Raw genomic sequence first — 21,702 nt, 5'->3', positions numbered from 1 at the left:
TCATACTTCGAATAATAACTACCAAAAAGACCTCTTTCTGATTTTCTTTTTTTACTCTTACAATGTACTGTTCGATATTTTTCCAAACGAAAAGTGCTTTAAACGGGATATAATCGTATGTATTAGATTAATTACCTATTAATATTAGCTTTTAGTAACCTAGATATGCTGGTTTTAGAAGATTAAATTGAATAATGAATACAAAACGAAATCTTCATTTGTGGTTGTTTGAATATCCCAAAATTCTGTATTAATCTTCAAGACAAAGAAAACCACACTCGAATTTCTAAGATGCGCAATTGCAAATTAGAGAAGCCCTTGTATTGTTGTTGATATTTCGAGCAATTTGAGATTAATTAAGCGCTCCTACAGTAAACAAAGAGCGAAGATTAAGCTAAACGTCTACATTCAAGGATTATCGAACACTTATATCTCTCGTATTATCTTGTTAATGGGCCATTAAGAAAACAATCTGTTTATTTTTGCTTTACCAAAACGGAAAAGGTTTCATTTTGTAACCACAAAAATCTATGTAAGATCCTAATATGTTAGATATTTTTAGTATACTATCAAAAATCTATGTAAGGTCCTAATCTGTTAGATATTTTTAGTATACTCTCAAATATCTATGTAAGGTCCTATTCTATTTTTAGTATACTCTTTTTCACATTTGATAAGATACAATCGATTTGTTGACCACCAATATATAATTGTAGAGACATATTTTGGGGTATTATGCCGTGTTGGGCTACCTCCTTCTTTAGCCAACGTTTCGGATAGCATTACAGTGTCCATGATCAGGACAGATGTGTTGATGTTGGATACTGGAATGCTGTCCAAAATTTTGGCTAAAGACGGAGGGAACGCAACACGGCATATTACCCCAATAATAAATCCACTATAATACTTTTGGCAGTGAAAATTTCAGATCACCAATATGTAATGCTAAAATAAAGATGATCTCAGCAAATGTTAGCCAAACTCCGAATTTGAAATGATCACTTCGCTTTAATTAATTCATTCGCTCATTCGCTAAAATTGGTCCTAAAACCTAATTCAACATCAAATTCCAATCTAAAGTTGGATTAAATTCACGGATTGTTGAATATCCGATGAGATTGTTGAGTGTACGATATTTGAGATTCAAAGTTATATGTTGTATTATGAAACATCTATCGATTGTGACAAATTAAATGTTTTCAACTGGCATAAATGACAGTCGTACAAGTATTATCAGAAATGTACGTAACAATGTGCTTTTCTATTGACACCTTTCCGTTAAAATATATTCAAACAAAACAAGCTAATTCAAAGAGCTGGTTCAATAACTACGTTCCAACGGTTAAAATGTTTACTGTGCTTTTAAAGTCTCAGCTTTCAGATCGTAACTTCGATGGCTTGAAGCGCTTCAATGCAGCTATTGTTGATTTAAGTCTTAAACATTGGAAGCTCGCGACAGTTTCATAGCGGCTTTTATGGGAGAGAAAGCTTTTACCACAGATAGATATGTACTTTCGGAGCTACTCTCAAAGGCGAAATAAATGCATTACTTTTGAAATAACCTTATTGGAGGTGTAAAAAAAACATGATAGCTTTATCCTAACTGCCAGGAAACAGTGGGACTATATCATTAAAAAATTCAAAACTCACTTTTGTTCACTTTGAAAAATTTTAATATAATTTGATAAACCTTATTCGTAACCATGTCATGTATAGTGCACGTTTGGGATTTTATTCTTATACAATTATACATTTAAGTGTGTTCATTTATTGTTCCAAAAAACTCGATTGTATTATTTTGAAACGTTTTTCATGTTCACACAAAACTCATAAAGCAGTCCCAGGAGCTCATAATGAAGAATGGATTAAAAAACCTTCACAGGTGTGTTTGTTGCCAGCATAAATGTAGAGCAAGCGGCTACAAGTACAGCCCAGGAAAATAGAGGATTTTTTTCAGACTTGTATTTCGAACACGGCCTTTGCTCGAGTGTTTGCGAACGCTTTTTTTCTGGAGCGCCCCTTTAGTTATATTTCTATCTAGGTATATATCTAAACGTTTTATGTTACCCTGGTACTCGGAAAAGCTCATTTTAATTGCGAGGCACTGGTGGTATGCACTTTTCGTAACGAGCGTATTCAATGCTTTGAGAGGAGGATTCGTGCGAAATCTACATGACGTGAGATATACATCAAATTATGACGTTTCAAAAATCCGGTTTACATCTTCACTATATCTGTATAGTAATTACTGAATATCGTTCAAATTTGATCCAAGATTCTCCAGAATATCTTTACCTAGTGAGGTAATTAATGTTAACTATATAGTATTTTAGTTTTAAATGTGCTAACAGAATTATTTATGAATTTATTAATGTGCTTTTTAGGGGCTTTGGTATATGAATAGTAAAAATTATAGTTTAGTAGTAAATTGAAGTTTTGCACTGTTTTGGTGATTTCCCTACGTAGGAAAACAATTTCACCGTAGAATTTGTAGCTAGGTCTAGTTACAGGCTATGAAAGATTACACAAAAAACAAACACCAGAAATATTACGATTTCTGAACAAGATTTTGAAGAAATTCGCGATTTACGTAATTACATTAGTTTATCTAGTGACAGTGTAATCAAGCCCTGATTAGCGTCAAGCTTTTGTACAGAGGTAGTTGTATGTATATTAATATTTCCAATTTTACCATCCTAAGCAACATTTTTTTAAATATCGTGTATGATGCGTTTTATTTTATTTTAATTAGGTTTGAGCAAGTGTCATTGTTTCTTGTCCGGTCGATATTAGTTCTTACCCAGGCAGATTTTCTGTCCTAAGGAACCAAATGCTTGTGAAAATGCCAACTATCGACAAGGTTTAGTGCATACTAGGTTTTTACTAAGTGTGTCAACAATAGGTTATATAATAAGTATTTCATAATATGAATGAAGGATTGCACACGGTTGGCGCTATTAAAAATGTCCAGAGCAGGCTACAACGGAGTGCTGAAACCAAACCTGACGTATGTCAGTGTGTCATGAAACTGGCAGAAAAACTATTAAAATGTAGACTGAATGCTGTACCAATAAAATCCTTGAGGCAAATATGTGGTAAAACCTTATGTGACCGTGTGAAAATTGTGGATATCCGCAAATAATGCAAGGCTGATAGAAGAGAGTAATGAATAATATTAAGAAGGGGAGACGTTCAAAGAAAGGAGTATAAGGAGAACATATCATGTGAATGTGTACGATAGAAAAAGTCGAGAACAGTAATAACAGTCAAAATAACAGAAGAGTATATATGAGACGAAGTACGAAAGTTACTGAAGCAAGCCTTTCTGCCTAGCCCTGCAGATAAATAGCGTGATCTTTAGTTAGTTAGGTAAACATACAGTATTATTGCGAGGAACTACTCAAAATATTGTAAAGAATCGCAAATCTATAACCGAAACTGAATAATTCCACACAATTAAATGTGTAAGAAAAGGGGTACTTTCACAAATAATGAATGCCGTTAAAAATGTGTGGAAGATTAGAAGTTAGTACATGCTTTTCGACTACCGCACTAGACACTTGTCCGTATTATGGTAGTGAGTACGGTAGTTTATTTCTTCAATTATGATTATCGTACTAAAAATATATAATTTTAATATTTGTATTCATAATTATTGATTCTAAAAATAAAACCACAAAATCCGAAACTCTCTATAACGTAGATATCTAGTAAGACGGCTGTCGCACAACGTCGCACGGCGTGAAGTCAACGCCGCCGAATTTACAAATAAAAACGAACACGTTGATTTGGCGGCAAATCGAAACTGGCATATTTTAAAACGCAATGGAAAATTTGTTCGTCAACATAAAAATACATTTAATATCGTAATTTTTTCGAGAAATTGCAACATAGTAGTTTTACAGAGTATACAGAAATGAAGTGAAACTTTCCCTTAGTTAGTGACCAAAAGCTTGGATGAAAAACAATTCTCAAAACAATGACAATGAACATTTTATTCACAATTGCCAGAGCGATTTTCCTCGTGATAGACAAAGTTCTAACCACCTTGATTCTACGTGAATTACGGCACAAAGCCTCCTTTATTAAGCTTGGAAAGTATGCACAAAAGTACCGCACTATAAATGAAAAATCCCGTCTAGTTCAACCGACCTCAGCTTTCATTGCTTTGAGCTAAAAGGCGGCCAAGTTGACTTTTAGCTAGCGCTTTTAAATCAAAGAGTCACCTTTGGGGGAGAAACTTGGGGTAGGAACTTGGCAGAAGCTATTGTGAAACTTAAAGCGCTGTTGCTCGATTGGTTTTATGAATAAAAGATTTCAAACAGAAAACTGGATGTTTTGATTTGTACACTTATTATTTTGCACTGCCGAGTAGCCATATTGTGTTTTTAAAGTGTTTTTTTTCATATTTAATTAATTGTTTGCTTAATTTTGAATGTATTTGTAATATCATATATATTAGTGTAATAGCGTAGCCTTAGATGGCGCTAGATATTAATCAATTAGGTTACCCATAAATAGCGTTTTGCTTAGAGTATTGTAGAAAACGAGGGCATAATGAATAAGGTGAATTCGACTGACAATCTGGACGTCGAGGATTCACCGGCGTGCGCAAGTAACACTTAGTTTATTCGTTTGTTTTATTTCACCATTAAATCATTTAAAATAATATAAAGTATATTTTCGGCACGTTCCAAAGCGGAAGATACTATAAATATCGCCCTTGTGTAAGACCACCATTCAGTGTTGATATGTTGCTTGAAATGGCTTTAGCTGTGTTTGGTGACCAGATCTGACCTTTCCACTACCTTCTGATTCACAACGTAGGTACCCCAATTGGGGATGACATAGACTCACTGGCTCAGGAAGATTGGGAGCAGCTAGGACTCTTGTGCGGTATACACAGAAAAAAATGTCTAAATCTTAAGGTCGAGGTTCTGATTATTCTATCAGCCTGCTAATTACGATATCAGATCCCATTGTCAATCCATCACATTAAAGTTCAAGTGTTTTGCTAAGCCGGAGTTTTATTTAATAATAGATATTGTGAGAAAACCCGGAGATACAACACGCTATTAGTTTCAATATTCTTTTGTTGAAGGAAAAAACTTACAAAATCACTCGGGAGCAGAAATTTAAAAAAATCTAACTGTTGAAAAAAACGTATTGTTTGGAAAAATATTGTTTTATTGTTGAAAATGCTGTTATTCTTTTTCATTTCAAATGCTGAAAATTTTACTGACTCATAATTAAAAACACTTTTTACTAGATTAAATTTTTCATTAAGTGCTTTTTAAAAGCTTTTTCATTATTTTATAATCCTCGTTTTCCATAAAAAAGCTTTTCGTTCCTCGTTAAAATGTAAGTAAAAGCCCTCAGTTGTTTCCCAAATTTTGATATATACCTTCCTTGTATATCTGTACATATATAAAAAATGAATGTGTATTTGTGTGTGCCCTATAGACACAAAAACTATCGGACCGATTTCGCCGAAAATTTCAAAGTTAGTTCTTATTGGTGTCAGGAGTGTTTAGATTTTAATTAATTGTTCAAAAGGTAGAATAAGTCGGGAACTGCACTGATATGAGATATGGAATCTAATAAAAAATCGTAAATGCGGGGATGCCCGAGGAAGATTTGACGCATTATCTATGCAATGGAATGAGATAAGGAGTTGAATATAAGTCGATACAATGTAGTTTTTTTTTAAACTTAATAATGTGGTACACAATAGTGAAAGTCGCGTACGCCTGAGAAAGACATGGCACGACCAAGTCAAACAAAAATTTATGAAAAGTACACTTTGTCAATTCTTTAGAATAATATTATTTCCACCTTTAAACTAAACCCATTTTCAGGTACACTTGAATTCACAACCTTAAAACTTTATTCCAAGTCTTTTATAACCCCAAGCAATCGCCGGGTACACGTCAACTATGTTGTATACATCTTATTTCAATAATTATTACCTTATGACTTCAATATACTTCATGTTATGATCGAAAGAAAGTTGTATATTTTATACCCAAATATAAATAAATATTCTTCATTTACAGTCAATTTTTTTTTAAATATATTCCACTAAATAACTGTAAGTAAGCACTTTAATGATTTTTATCAAAAAATTTGCGTCTCCGGTAATGCTTCACTATTGATTGTACAGTGTTTTCCAATAAGAGGTGTTATTTTGAATAGCCCGTTATTTCGGTAGATGTTACTTTCAAAGCTGTCATTTTTTGACATTTGATAAGTAGAAACTACGTCATTAATAAAAATGGAACGATATATGCTTCAAGAACGCATTGAAATTATTAAAATTCACTTGAGTGAATCAAATGCAAATCATCTTGAGTGATGAGGACCATTTCCACCTCGGTGACTTCGTCAACAAGCAAAATTTTCCCATCTGGGACTCGGAAAATCCAAGAATTATTGTTGAAAAGCCTCTCTATCCTCAACGTGTGACAGTTTGGTGCAGTTTATGGTCCAGCGGAGTCATTGATCCTTACTTTTTCGAAAATGAGGCTGGAGCAACAGTTACGGTGAATGGATTGCGCTATCGAGAGATAATTAATATTTTTTTATGGCCGGAATTAGATGATATTGATTTGGACAACGTTTATTTTCAACAAGACGGCGCTACGTGCCACACAAGCAACGAAACCATTGATCTTTTACGATTGAATATCAAAATAACACCTCTTATAGGAAAACCCTGTATTATCAATCCTCGAACATCCCAGACTTCTTTTACCATTCAAACTACTCTCTAAACAATCCTAGCACTAATAAGAACAAACTTAAATTTCAGTGAAATCGGTCTAGTAGTTTTGAGTCAATCTAATAAAGTTTCATCTATAGCTCACGCATAATGCCGCTAAAAACAGTCCCGCTATTGGCGGAGATATAATTATTGTGACGCAAGTCTTATTGATGAACGATGGAATTTTATGAAAAAGGTTTTATGCCCAGTAATATTTGTCAATCAATCAATCAACAAAAAAATAATCTGACAAAAGGTTTGACCAAAGTTTTATCTAACTCATACAAATGTAAAAACGCTAGGAAAATTGAAAAGCTTCAATTAAAACTTTCTGCGAATCGTCTTGAATTGAATGGCGGAGATATTAATTTTTGCGATTGCTTATCTATATCTATATTATTTTTTATTTGGGGGGCGGGTATGGTTATCGCCATCCGGCAACCATTGACTAGATTACTAACACCTCTGCCATAGGTTACCTCATTGGCAGTGGATGCTGCTACCCACATCCTTCCAGAACCTTATCCTCCTTATTTCTTTAAAATACTCGACACACAGCATCCTCAAAGACGACTTAGGTGCTGAGGGAAATTATTTGCCCCTTAGCGTCCTATTTGGAGAAGAATAAAATCTTCCTTAATTTTATAATACTCTAAACGTGCTCTAAAACGTTGATTTCCCGAAAACAAATAAATTTAATGTTTACTACTGTTTTCCCTTATGATGCAAAGTAATTTCATTTAAAAAATACAATATCTCTTTACACTAAACTGATAACAAACTGCGGAGATAAACAAAACAACAAAACCAATTTGAAACATTTCAGTAATTCTAAAACGCGACAATTTGTGTCAACTCTAGATATACCAGTATTGCAGTGTTGCTCATAAAGCTCTAAAGACTTTGAAATTGAAACTCTGAAACGTTAATGCATAAACTCATTAATGGTCGGGTGGAACCGTTTTGTACAGTAACAACTTTGACTAATGGAATAATAAGTTACTTGCAACTTTATACGAGTAAAATACGCTCTATACGCAGCGTCTGTATATTGCCTGGTAGCGGCAATATTCTCCCGGAAGCTGTAGCATTGAAGTAAATTGAACTTCCGGAATCCCGGCCGTGCAGGCTGTAGAATTTTTCATTTTAAAACAATGCTTTTAATGGCAACCAATGAGGTACAAAATACCTCTTAGAACTTCAGAAGGTCTAGCACGGACGATCGATTAAGTCTTGTGTCAGTACGAAATTGACGAACTCGGTCGTCTATGGTCAGATGGCGATATTTGCGAGCACGGTCAATGATTGATAAGAAAAACTTCGACGACGATAGACAAATTTTTGAGTGGCCTCCATAGTTTCAAATAAACTTTTTTCAACTATCAATATACACATCTCTATTAATAATTTCGTTCGTTACGCAAAATTATTGACTTATTATTTAGCGGAGTTGAACTAACGAAGCTCTTAGAATTGAAAGAATTCGAATTCCCTTTTTAGTGTCAACTAACTTAACTATATGACGCTTGATGTTTTGATATGTCAACTCTTAGATAATACCTCCAGTGTTGCCAGCGTTTGTAGACTTCTTATTTGTGGCATTGCCAATATCAATATGGCATCAGCAGTGCAACCGTGCCTGGGAAATCGTTATAAATCATCGGTAGTTGCCCCTATCCAACCGCCATTGTAAAGTTTTTCACTCAATATCGATTTCACTCTGCCCTCTGGATGAATTGCAGTATTTATGGCGTAAACGAATAATTATGTTTCATGTATTGGTAAAGGTGTTTATGTTTGTGTAAAAGCTTGGTAGCTGTCAAAAGATACTGAACTCTAAAAAACGGGCCGACGGGCATTCCTATCCCATGAAAACATTTATATTGTTTTTAACGTACGTTTACATAACACTTACGATCACTTTTCGCAAATTCCCATGAAGGGTCGACCGTTTCATTCGATTTTAACTAGCGTAAAAATAAATAAAAGGTTATTTTTTAATGATAAACTGATGTTTATAAGACAAGGTTTTGATGGATAACACAAGGTATAAGAAATTATTATAAGCATAAATTACTCTGTATTTTATCTCTCTCTGAAGTTAATTAATGAAGTACATATTGAATTATTCGTCGGGTTGGGAATAAGCCGACGTAGCTCATTGGTCCAGAGCACCTGACTGGACATCAAAAGGTGCGGGATCAATTCCCGTCGGCGGCAATTATTTTTATTCGGGAGATATTTTTAATTTGTATGGATATTTCAAGCGAGTAATTAATGCCTACATAATTTTTTAAATAAAATATGTTTATGAATTATATGTGGATAAATCGAGTATTTTGTCTAGAGTATTAATTCCAATAACCCGATACTAAGAATAATAAGAACATTGTATAAAAGGTTAATTATGTGTATTTGATATTTTGATTACGAAAATATACTTTGTTTTTTCGTGCAATCAAAAACCCTGATCATATTACTTAAGTGATTAGATTTTTCAAACAAGACTATTTATTTTGCAGTGAACGTGGGAGTTTAGCGTAAATATTTGTGTCTTATATCAAAACAGAATTTGCAAAGTGACCTTGCCATTTTTAGAGGACATTCAATGACAAACTTTTAAAGGATTTGCAACTACAAATAAAGAAACTGAATCTCTTTTATAGTTGTTATCTCTGTTTCGTTTTCATTTTATAGATATTTTTCAATATTATATTTTAAACGGCCTTTTGATATCATGTTATTTTCTCGACTGTCGACAATATTTGATATTTAGAAACGGGACTCAAAGAAAACCAATTTTGATGAAAGGAGAATGTATACATGGTTTTTCCGCTTCCAATAGACTGCGGCATTTCGTATTATAAAGCTTCATATTGCGAATGGTTGTCACGATTCTTTGAATTCACAAAATCAAATAAACTTGGTTTATTTTTAACAATAACGAAAACAATTTAAGGTAAGGTAAATTTTTATATATAATAAGGAGTTCAACTGCACGATAAAGTCGCTATAGTTATAAGTATTCCATCAAATATTGTCAGTCATATTATTTTTCGATGTTCTTAGAGACTAGTCATATCGGGAATTAAAAACTGTAATTTTAGGATTAACAATATGTTGTTGCATGTTAGTTGAAGAAAATACCTACTTGCATTTAGCATATATCATATTTTTTATCCTACTTTCATTGAAAATCCACATAATTGCAGTGAAAATGATAAAAGGTTATTTTTTAAAAATGAAACTACAAAACTGTTTATATCTTCTAATTCAATAATCTTTAGCATCTTTGGCCTTTTCTTGCTAAAAACAATAAGTAAGCGTAAGTAGTAGTAGCTGTTTTTCGGTGACGTTTGACAAGGACATCTTGTCAGAATTATTTACAAACGCAGCTCACACATTTCCAAATGTGCGAGTTAACTCTAAATACAGATCTTAACATTGGTATTTTTAATTTTTTTTTTTTTATATTTTAGGGGATGTTTTCCGTCACATCTGGAGACTGTATGAGAAAATGTTAGATATCAGAACTTCATGTTTGTTGAAATTTTGCCTGTTCCTTACCTGTATTATTTTGTTTCAGGATTCCTATCATGGGATTCCATCGACTGTCACGTGGACTTGGAGAAGGAACTCCAAGCTCTCACGTCACACGCACCGGAAGGAGAAGAAGCACGACATGGTAAGCCAAACCTTCTTTTAAACCACCCTACTATTGAGTTTGTTAACCCTTAGATATCTTTGTGGAAAAAAGAGTTATCCATCTGATAGTTGGAAGGCAAACACACAATCTACCACATATTGTGAATACAATAGTTTGTATATTGCGAATGGATCTTGAAAATTATTAACATCTTCTTCACAACAAAACACTATCAAATTTACTAATAAATGTGATGATTTTTTAATCCAAAATATAAATTGATTTTTAACGGCTATAAAATAGTTCACAGAAAGATATATACATTGTTTATACAGCCAAAGAAGGACGTTTATCTGTTGTATAAACTTCTCATCGAATTTCAGAATATTTCTGAGGTATTTTATATGCGCTTTATTATTATTGTTCTTTTTGTAAGATGCCGTAAAACCTAATACAATTTTTTAGAAAGAAGATAAAATATTACTTACCTTTTAATTTTTTTGCATTTTAAAAACACATTATTTTTTATGAATTGGTTTATTTTTATTCCAAACGTCGAAAAATTGTAGAAAATACGAAATTTTCAATATAAATTCCTTCTTAATCTGCAAGAAAACTGTCAATTCACTTTTTATGTCGTATACAATGTATAATAAAATATTGAAAATTATAATAACACTTTCCAGAACATAACCCAAAAAAATGTTATTTTGTATTAATCTCTTTGCGCAATATGAACGTTGATTTATATGCACAAGGCATTTATGTTATTAAAAAATATCACTGTCATGAAATTTTTGTTAAATTCACACGGTGACGGTCAATTAAACAATAATATGTTAGAAATAACCTAACTTTTTTTAATACGGGAACCTAGTGTGTAAGTTTGCCAAAATGCGGTGTTGCCAGTTTTCAATACGGGAACCTCGTGTGTAAGTTTGCCAAAATGCGGTGTTGCCTGTTTTCAATACGGGAACCTCGTGTGTAAGTTTGCCAAAATGCGGTGTTGCCAGTTTTCAATACGGGAATCTCGTGTGTAAGTTTGCCAAAATGCGGTGTTGCCAGTTTTCAATACGGGAATCTCGTGTGTAAGTTTGCCAAAATGCGGTGTTGCCAGTTTTCAATACGGGAACCTCGTGTGTAAGTTTGCCAAAATGCGGTGTTGCCAGTTTTTTCGCAGCTAGGTACACAGAAATTGTACACTCATTATTCAATGTGGAACTAAAACACCGTTTAATGATTGGGTAGTGTTTTTTTTCATAAGTAAGGCCGGAGTTTTTTATTATACTAAAATATATTATAGTCAGAAACGAGTGTATAGGACGGCCTGGAGGTTAACGTTTTTCTATTATCTATTATCTGTGAAGGCTGCATCAACTGAATCCATTTCATCTCCTATCTCAGAATTTTACCCTCAATTTGTCAACCCTTTCAAAACTTTCTGAAACTCATTAACCTTAATTGACCTCACAACCGAACTTCGCCTGGTTCAGTTTAACCCAACCTCGTGTACCCAATTAGACACCTACTCAAACATACTATACACGGTTAGTTAGGCAGTACTAATAGTATCAAATTCAATTACAAAATCTAATCTACTTCCATCCCGCACATTATCCAATATAACTCTAACTAAATTATATCGTTTTACATAAACTGATGAATGAATACCCAACTCAAGCCAATTTTTGATATGACGGAAACATTATTATTAACTTTTCCACGTTATCATTGTGTAGGTCGTCCATGATTCCATTATCAAACTTTAGACATCTTCAAGACATTATCCGAATTTATTTTCTTCTGCTCTATTTGACTATAAAAAACAAGTATAGGCAAAAAAGCCATAACTAGCCAAGAAAAAGCAAGAGGATGCAAGGAAGATGCTAGTGGAAAAAAGAAGAGGCAAGAAGAAGCAAAGAGGCAATAAGAGGAAAAAAGGAGCAACGAAAGAAAAAAAGAGACAAGAATAGCCAAGAAGAGCCAATAAAAGTCTAGATGAGACCAGAACAGATAAAAAAATGATAGAGAGACAAGATCCATGAGCCAAAAAGAAGCAGAAAGAAGCAAACAGAACCAAGAAGGAAAAAAAGAGGCAAGAAGAGAATTGAATAGTAGTAGAATACGCAAGAGGCAAAAAAATTTCAGAAACTCGAAGCAAGAAGAAGCGGGAAGCGAAAAACAAAATCAAACGGTCAATATATTCCTTTAATCCCATCCATCCTAAATAAGCCAATAGCTTTTTAGGTTACCATGTGTACCTGTCGATTAATCTCCAACCTCCTTCCAATCATCAGAGCTTGTGTTCCAAGTCCTAACAAAACAGTGCCCCCTGGTGTACCGGTCTCACCGGCACAGTAGTGCTTCTGGCTGGGGTGGTAAAATCGTATCATATCGTGTCGTATCTTGCTCTATCGATTCGAAATTTACGAAATTTTGGACATCTGCTAAGAAAAATAATCGTTTGATGATATCTAAAAAATTTATCAAAATGTTAAAACTGCCAATTGGTCTAGGGTTAATTATAACAAATCGAAAATATTGATTGCACAATGAAACGGTTCCATTAAAAACAACCTTTATTATTTCATCCCTAAAAGCTTTAACCTGATTCCCACTGTGGAAAGCTTTCCCACAAATTGAACTGACAAAGAATAAAAGTCCCCCACAGGGTGGGAGGGTGGCTGGGCGGACCTGGTGGCTCGATGGCAGTGGCCCGACACTCGAGGGAATGCACTTCCCCTGTTGTCATCTGTTTGCCTTGCGGATTTCCGATCATTGCCATAAAGGAACTGCATTCACCATTCAGTGGGAGCCATGATTCTATACAAGTCGCAAATATTTTATTTCTTCGATGGAATGAATGCATCTCTGTTTGATCATACATGAATAGTAAAAATTATTAGATTTTACATATGAAAAGTCAAATTTATACAATATTTATTTTACATAACTAAACTGCCTCAGAAACATTCTTTTGTATTTTTTAAGAGATAAATTGAAGATGTCCACTGACTCGGTCTCATTATTTCCCTTGCTTGATGTCGCACATTAAAATTAAAATTAGATTTGTTTATCTAAAGACCCTGTCTAGATTGCATTTAGTTCGGGTTGAATTTTGTCATCATACATAAAGATAGTTGCCAATAAAAATGAGCGGTGAGAAAAATTAAGACAATGTTGGTAGTTCTTATTCGAAGTATGATACAGTTAAATATGACCGAAGGAGATAGGGTTCCATTAGTTCTCAGTTGGTAGAGCGGTGCCCCGGCAAGGCAAGGGTATCTTTTTCTGATTTTTCTGTTTCAAATTTTCGTTTAGGAATCGCTAACATTGTCTTCAATAATTGATGATTTTAATGTTAACCTGTTATAATCTATGAATGGAATAAGTTCGAGTCGCTTTTTATGTCGTTAAGTAACCCCATGGTATTTTATTTTTATTTTATGAATAGTTCTGCTTTTGATTCTATATAACCCATTGGTTTCATACCAAGATATCGCACTTTCATTGTTATTTGTAATTGACTGTATCCAGTTCTCAGTAACCACACCAATTTTCTTAACAAACCTTCAACCTAGTGCAATCTATAACATTTTAGCATTCTCGAAAAAACACAATGAAGCAGAAGAGAAATTGCACTAATCTAAAATCTTTTGGCAACGGTACGGATTCATGCCTTTTGTGAACTCATATTTATCCAACCAAACCTGCTAAAGATGGTCGTGATTGCATTGTCAAATTTTCTCATCGGCCAGACACCGATTTTTATTTCTGCAACTCTTTTGGATTTAGTAAAAAAATATTCCACACAGATTAAGCAGTATTTTAGTTGACTTTATCATATTACTTCTTTAGAGAGTTAAGATTTGTTGAGAATTTAATGGAAATGCTTGGAAGAGGTTTATAAATACACAGAATAGATTCAAAGATAGATTATTTAGAACTTTATGTTTTTACCTGTACACGGATAAAAATGAGTTATTTAGAATCTATTATAATATAATAATAATCTATAATAACATAATATTAATTTTTCGAAGAAAACTTCTTCTAACTGCTTTTCACTTTGTGATGGCATTATTTATTTTTTATTAAAACACAAATAACTTTGTTTACATCACTTTATTTCGATACAAAATCTCTCTGAGATTTTGTAAAAAATACATAATATTAACAGTTTTAATAAAAAATACATAATATTAATCTATTATACTCGTCTATTTTAAAATTCGTTAATTTTCACTATCTTGAAGAAAATGCCAATGGCTTTGAAACATGTAGATTATTATTAATTAAGAGTGGCGTTAAAAAGTATTTCATTTACATATTATTAAGAATCTCTTCAAATTGTTGGTAATCCGGTTAAAAACAAGATTGAATGCCGTTTCATGATAAACTTTTAGTAAATTTCTAAAATATCGTGTTCATGCAACTGCAATTGCCTTGATAATTACGAAATGCGAAAAATTTTCATAATAATACATTATTATGAAAATACGTATTTTACTAAAAGATTATAGGGAAAGCTCTTAATTCAATCGTTAAGGGCCTGCAATCCCGTTTTTAACCGGATTATCAATAATTTTAAGAGATTTTTTAATAACTTACCAATATGTCATTTTTCTCCGTGTTTTGACGCAGAAAAACTCTTAAATATTTTGTTTAGATATATATTTTTTTTTTAATAAAGAAAGACAAACATTCCCGGGTTACGAATAACCCAACAATGTTTGAAAATCTCCTACTGCCACCACAGAAAGTCGAAAATGTTGCTTGTGTTGTGATGGAGGACTTAGCCAGCCGAGGAATCGAACACGCGACGCTCGGGTGAGACCCAAGCGCTATGCCCACTCAACCACTGACCGGTCTTATATTAGATATTACATAGTGTTAACGTTACTTTAGTGAGTAACTTTGAGAATATTTCATAAGGATTTTTATAAGTGTAATGTGTACACATATCTTAGGGGCAGAAAATTAAAATAAAGAAAAGTAAAGAATTAAGGGGTTAATTAAAGGGTCAAGTAAAGAATTAAAATCTGTTAGTCAGAAAACCTCTATTACACAACAATCTCCGTGCTTCAAGAAGCCGAAATATTTAGTTTTTAATTATTCATTTTTCAAAAAATTATTATTCGTGTTTTTTCTTTATCGATATTGAAGTACGGCGTAAAGTTCTCACAAACATAATGCCGTAATATGTTTTATATAGCGTGCTGCAAAATAATTTTAGAAAATGTTATCCAGCTCCCATTTTACGAAAAGACCTTAAGTCGAATAAACCAAATTCAGAGCAATTATTTTTAATCCTTCGTAAAAGTGACAAAATGGATTTTAAATTTCTTATCATTACGACAAGTCTGTAGAAGTATCAGGAACAATTGTTTTGATAAATTTCTTATAAAAATTTCGCCTCAATGCAATAATTGAAAAACAGTTCGAGCGAAATCATTTTCAAATCAAATTTTATTCCGCCTTGTTGGCTCTAAGAAATTCAATTTTAATTTCAACCCCTAAAAAGGTTTTATTGGAGTCCTTGTAATGAAAATGCGGTTATTTTCTGATCGATAATAAATTAAGGATTACCAAGTATTTATCGACTTACGATGATATTCTAAAAGCTGAAAAAAACTCTTCGTAATGGAATTATTAGTAGGCTTTGAATAGCTACTAAATTAGTAAATATGTACATCATTTGATACCTTAGCCTTTGATATCACCACGAATTGTTCAAGATACCACACGGCAGAACACATGTTCTATCACAGCATAGTATGACAAGAAAAAATATTAAAATGAAATTTACTCCACACGCGAAAGGTTATGGTTGGATTATTTCCATAGCACCGCTTTTGTTCGAAAATCATCCTAAAGGAGCTTCACAACATAATTTATTTAACCTACACTTTATCACTCAGACTTATAACTAAGAACTTACAGTTAAGATTTATTACTAGTGACTTAAAACTAAGATTTATAACTAGTGATTTACAACTAAACTTATAGTTAGCAACTAACTACTGAGGCGTACATGCGTACAACTAGTGACTTATAATAGCTAGTGACTTCAACTAAGACTTATAACTATGACCAAGTGGGTCAATGTATATTTAGGGATGGTAGTTTTAATCAGATGAGTGACTCAGACTTATAACTAACAACTTACAGTTAAGATTTATTAATAGTGACTTAAAACTAAGATTTATAACTAGTGACTTACAACTAAACTTATGGTTAGCAACTAACTACTGACATGTACATACGTACAACTAGTGACTTATAATAGCTAGTGACTTCAACTAAGATTTATAACTATGACCAAGTGGGTCAATGTATCTTTAGGGATGGTAGTTTTAATCAGATGAGTGTAGATGTCAATTTTAATGAAAATAATAAACCAAGACAAAAACACAGAAACAACAGTTGTTGTTACCTAATCTAATACTGCAAATTTAAAATTTGTATGATAGTTAATATTGGACACTGGTTCGTCGTTTCTCCCAGCTTGGCACCGATGCAGTTGGGATTAGACGATGATCTAAAAGCATTAAAAAAAATATTTTGCTTTACACACAACAAAACTACATTAAGGTGATGCCATACGTAGTAATGCAAAATCATATGTTTTTGGTTTGAAAATTTGGTCGCCTAGAAATGTTTCAGATGCTTTAATTAGGTATTGCGAGTAGAATACATCTTGACCTTTGAAATGATCGAGTATTTTTTGTATAAGTCTTTTTATAAGCCCAGAAAAAATAATGTATAGGCCTATGAAAACTGCTTTAAAGTTCAAAATCTCCTTCTTACGAACCCATTTTCGGTTATGATTTTATTGTATAATGTGGAAAATTAAGTTATTTATAAAATGATCGGAAAAAAATTGAATATTTATGCCTGAACATCTACAAAATATAATAAAAGGCACTTTTTGGCCATGTTTTTTTCTTGCATCAATCAAAACAGGCGGATAGTGTTAAGCGGGAATTTAAACCTTATCGCCATCTACGTAGGGGTTGTTATTGATAGCAGCTCAATTTAAAATATTACACGACGTAGTGCATCGTCTTAATCCAGATTATTTTTAAACAAGCTCCAAACAGTAGGCTCTGACGAAATAAGGTCATCTATGGGGATGCTGCGTGGAGGGTATTTTGAAGGAAAGGTCGGAGTTTTAGTTCACGGAAGGGTAAATTTATAAAGGATGGGTAGGAATCTTGGGGTCAAAGTGTCCAGGAGTGATGAACATATGAATCCATCCCTCCCACTGCGGTTGAAGGGTTGAGAATCCTGCTGGAGAGGTCAAATGGTCTCCCTAAAACAGTCTCTCCAGATCCGACCCGCAACACAGTAAGTGGAGCAGACGCTTCCGCCGCCAAGACCTAGAAAAACATCACTCTGTGAACCTGCGCACTCCTGCTAAGTCGCCTAAGTAGCGAACCACTTGGGGCGACCTATGGCAGCGGTGTTGGTTATCCAATGAACGGTTCCCGGGGTGGCGGTACCTATACCCGCTTCTACACAATGAACCAACTGAAAGCCTTTCAAATTTTGGACTCCTTAATCCTTTGCATAAATAGCGCCCAACAATTGAGGAAGCTCAACCTCCACTGTTTGTGAAAGCTTTTGGAAAAAGCCTCCATTCATTTGGACCGCTTTAAAATGCTTTTCATAATAGCTGCGGTTAGCAGCGGACAGCGGTGGTGTAGGTTAGCGTCACCTTTTGTCGGCGCGTACTATTAATTCAAATATTTTAATCCCGCATTCAGTAGTGTGATGTGCTGCCATCTAGTTAATATTTATTAAAGCTATCGGAATATTGTGGTTTGTTTGGGGACTACTTTACTTTGGAAATAAAACGTGTAATATATACACTGGTTTAGGTACATAATATGAAAACTTTATATAAACCATAGAGAAAATTTTCAAAAGTTAATTCTGATGAGTGTGAGTTTATAAAAATAAAGTATTCTTTATTTTTATTTTTTTACAAGAACGTTTAATTTATTCTGTAACCAGCGCACACCCACGAAAAATCACGGGATATTATGTATATTTTTTTATAAAATTAAGATTTTGATATACATAAAATTTTTAAAAATAAGCATTTTAAAAATAATTGTCACTTCCGATCTCGAATCAAATCCCGATCAATTGATTGGAAGGCAAATATGATTACCATTACACCACCATCGGTAAGAATGCCTGAATAAATTCATTATAATCAAAGATATTAGAAATAAGATTATAATATTATGTAATGAAAATAAGAATTATGTATTTTTAAATTAATCTATTTTTCATTTGTTTTCGGTAATGATTGAATGCCAAGCTTAGAAGCGGAAATTAATCCACTTCCCGATATCCGATCGATCTGAAACTCAGCAGATAGACTCGTTGTCTATAACTTTGCATTCTATCTTGATATATTGATACTTCTGGTATCAATAACGTACACGCACGCGGACAAAATATAGCAGTAAATATACGAAGTAAGTGTCAGTACTACACGATCGGCATCTGGCAAGGTCGGTAACGGAAGGTTCAATCCTTATTCAAATAATTTTTTTGTTTAAGTTTTAAAATAGATGTGTTGTAAAAGAAAAACTTTGTTATTAAGGGTTGATTTTTTAGTTTTAAAATTTGCGTAGGTACTTCTGAAATTATATTATTTAAAAACGTAAAAAAGATTTAAAAAAAATCTCAGTTATGTTATTTTTCACGGGTGAACAACTAACAACCGTTATGTAAGGTCAAACTGTTATCTGTATTCATTACTAGAATAATTAAAGAGTGAATAAATAGCTTTCTTCAATCATTAAAGCTTAATATAATTTTGAACAAAAAATCCTTTATGAGCTATGGAGCCTTTAAATATCAATCTAATGGTAACATTTGAATAGCAAGGCGCCATAACTATACTACGGTTTCAGTCTTCAATTCTGTGTTAAATATATTACACACCATTTATAATTTTCATTCTATGTTAGCTGATGTTTTTAATATCCCTCTATTCAAGTATAAAGCTGTACTAAATAATTTTTTTTTCTGTTTTGTTTTTGTTTTTGTTTCTGTTTCTTCTTCATTTCTTTCATTAACTTTGTACTAGTGTATATTTTTTCTTTTGTCTTTTACCTATCTTTTTTGTCTTCTTTATATATTGTACTATGAATTTTAATGACTATCATGCATTTAAATAGCACTTGTGCTATTAATTATAAATAAATAATAAATATTGCACATAAATAGGAGATATAGCATCATTGAGGCTACTCTTAATAAATATATGCTTAGCAAACCAAGTCTAATATAAAATTCAGGAAAACAGTTTTTTTATTTAAAAAATGCCATTCAACTTTAAGGCGATGCACTACGTCGTGTAATATTTTAAATTGAGTCGCTATCAATAACAATCCTTACGTAGATGGCGATAAGGTTTAAATTCCCGTTTAACACCATCCGCCTGTTTTGATTTATGCAAGAAAAAAACATGGCCAAAAAGTGCCTTTTATTTTATTTTGGGGATGTTCAGGAATAAATATTCTTTTTTTTTCGATAATTTTATAAATAACTTAATTTACCACATTTTACAATAAAATCAGAACCGAAAATGGGTTCGTAAGTAGAAGATTTTGAACTTTAAAGCAGTTTTCATAGGCCTTATACATTATTTTTTTCTGGGCTTATAAAAAGATATATCTAAAAAATACTCGATTATTTCAAAGGCCAAGATGTATTCTACTCGCAGTTTTTAATTAAAGCATCTGAAACATTTCTAGGTGACCAAATTTTCAAACCAAAAACACATGATTTTGCATTACTACGTATGGCATCGCCTTAACCTTTTAATTTAGACAGTTTTCCAATATCAAACTTTTAAAAAATCGTCATATTTCAACAGTGTCGATGAAAACACATCGAATATTTTTTCATTTCAATCAGTAACGCGTAGGAATTATTTTGCTTTCCAATGTATATTTGTGAAGTTTCAATATTTTTCCATACAATGAAACATTGACAGGAATTAAATTGTCTGTCACAAACAACTTCCAACACTGTGCGAAACTTTCACACGGATATATTGCTCCTGTAATTTCCACTCGGTACCATTGTGCTGTCCGTCGTAACATAAATATTTCTATTCCGTTATTTACGTTAAAAAACACACTCCCAACTTAGTTTGAACTTTCCAATCTCGGCGTAGTATTATTTCTCGTTGGTTGTTAAATGGATTTATGAAGTTATGTATCAAAAATCTGTACTTTTCTTCTATTCCTTCTATTTCTAATATTATTTTGTAACTTTAAAATATACACAAGTTTTGGTATAATTTAGTTTTGGAATAACGGTTGTAATTGATTAATTAGTGAATTTTAGTTTAACTCTACAGTACTTCTAACACTTTTGTTCAGTTTGCAATGTTTTCTGTGTATTTCAAATGCGCTACATACAACTTATATGTTTAATTTTCCATAAAATACTGTTTTAGAAACTAGATAAAATTATCCTTCCAGTGTACTCATTTAAAATAAACATTACTATTTCTAAATAATAAAATTTAAATATCAAACGTGAAAATTTTTGTCAAAAACGCTAACTTATAACTTTTTTTCTCCAATCGTAGAAAAAATGAGACTTCTCGATATTTCGAATAAATATTTGTTTTTTTTGGGGGAATTTGTAAGAAAACTGCACCTTTTTTCTCGTTTATTTAAGTTTTTCACTGACCTCTTTCAGCCAGATTTTCACTTTTCGTTTGTACTCATTATTTTCTATTCATTTTATATTTGAGAAAGGAAATGTTTTGTTGCAAAATAAATGTAGTTTCTTTGTCCGAACATGGTTTTATAACTTGGAATGTCATTTTGATTCGATGTAGCGTAATGAATACACGGTCTAGTAGAGGATTCCGTATTTTTTAATAGTTTCAATAGTATATTTTTGGCATATATTTGCTGTACATTTGGTACATCAAAAGTATTGAAAATTTCAATCAAAGGCGTTCTTATGGGTACTTTCAGTATGGTGAATTGTTGAATTGTATTTAAATTATGTACGTACGATATAGAAGATCTCCATTCAATAATTCCTCGTTCGATTCCAAAATCATAATCTGTAGTAGGTTTTTTTATTTACTTAATTAGTGTATGAAATAAAAAAGGTTTAAATTAAATAGTTTTCTTATTTGACGTACAGAAACTACGAAATTACCTTTTTTATAAATCAGAAAATCTGTTATATCTGAAGCAGCTCAAATTCTCTAACGGTTAGTTCTGGCGTCATGAAATTTGAA

At 32.6% G+C, this 21,702-nt stretch overlaps 1 protein-coding gene across 1 annotated transcript in view; it reads left to right on the top strand.

Moving 5' to 3' along the window:
- Positions 1-21,702, top strand: part of LOC149426019 (uncharacterized) — a 283,598-nt gene that overhangs the window by 171,761 nt on the left and 90,135 nt on the right. The window contains exon 2 of the mRNA XM_089642882.1: positions 10,350-10,448. Within this exon, the coding sequence (XP_089499008.1) occupies positions 10,350-10,448 (99 nt within the window). The remainder of the gene's footprint in view (positions 1-10,349; positions 10,449-21,702) is intronic.

This window comes from Hesperophylax consimilis, chromosome 2 (assembly GCF_061612785.1).
Source record: "Hesperophylax consimilis isolate HC1 chromosome 2, BYU_Hcon_1.0, whole genome shotgun sequence".
Classification (NCBI taxonomy): Eukaryota; Metazoa; Arthropoda; class Insecta; order Trichoptera; family Limnephilidae; genus Hesperophylax; species Hesperophylax consimilis.
The sequence above is the reverse complement of the archived record's forward strand: the minus strand, read 5'-3'. Positions and strand labels throughout refer to the sequence as shown.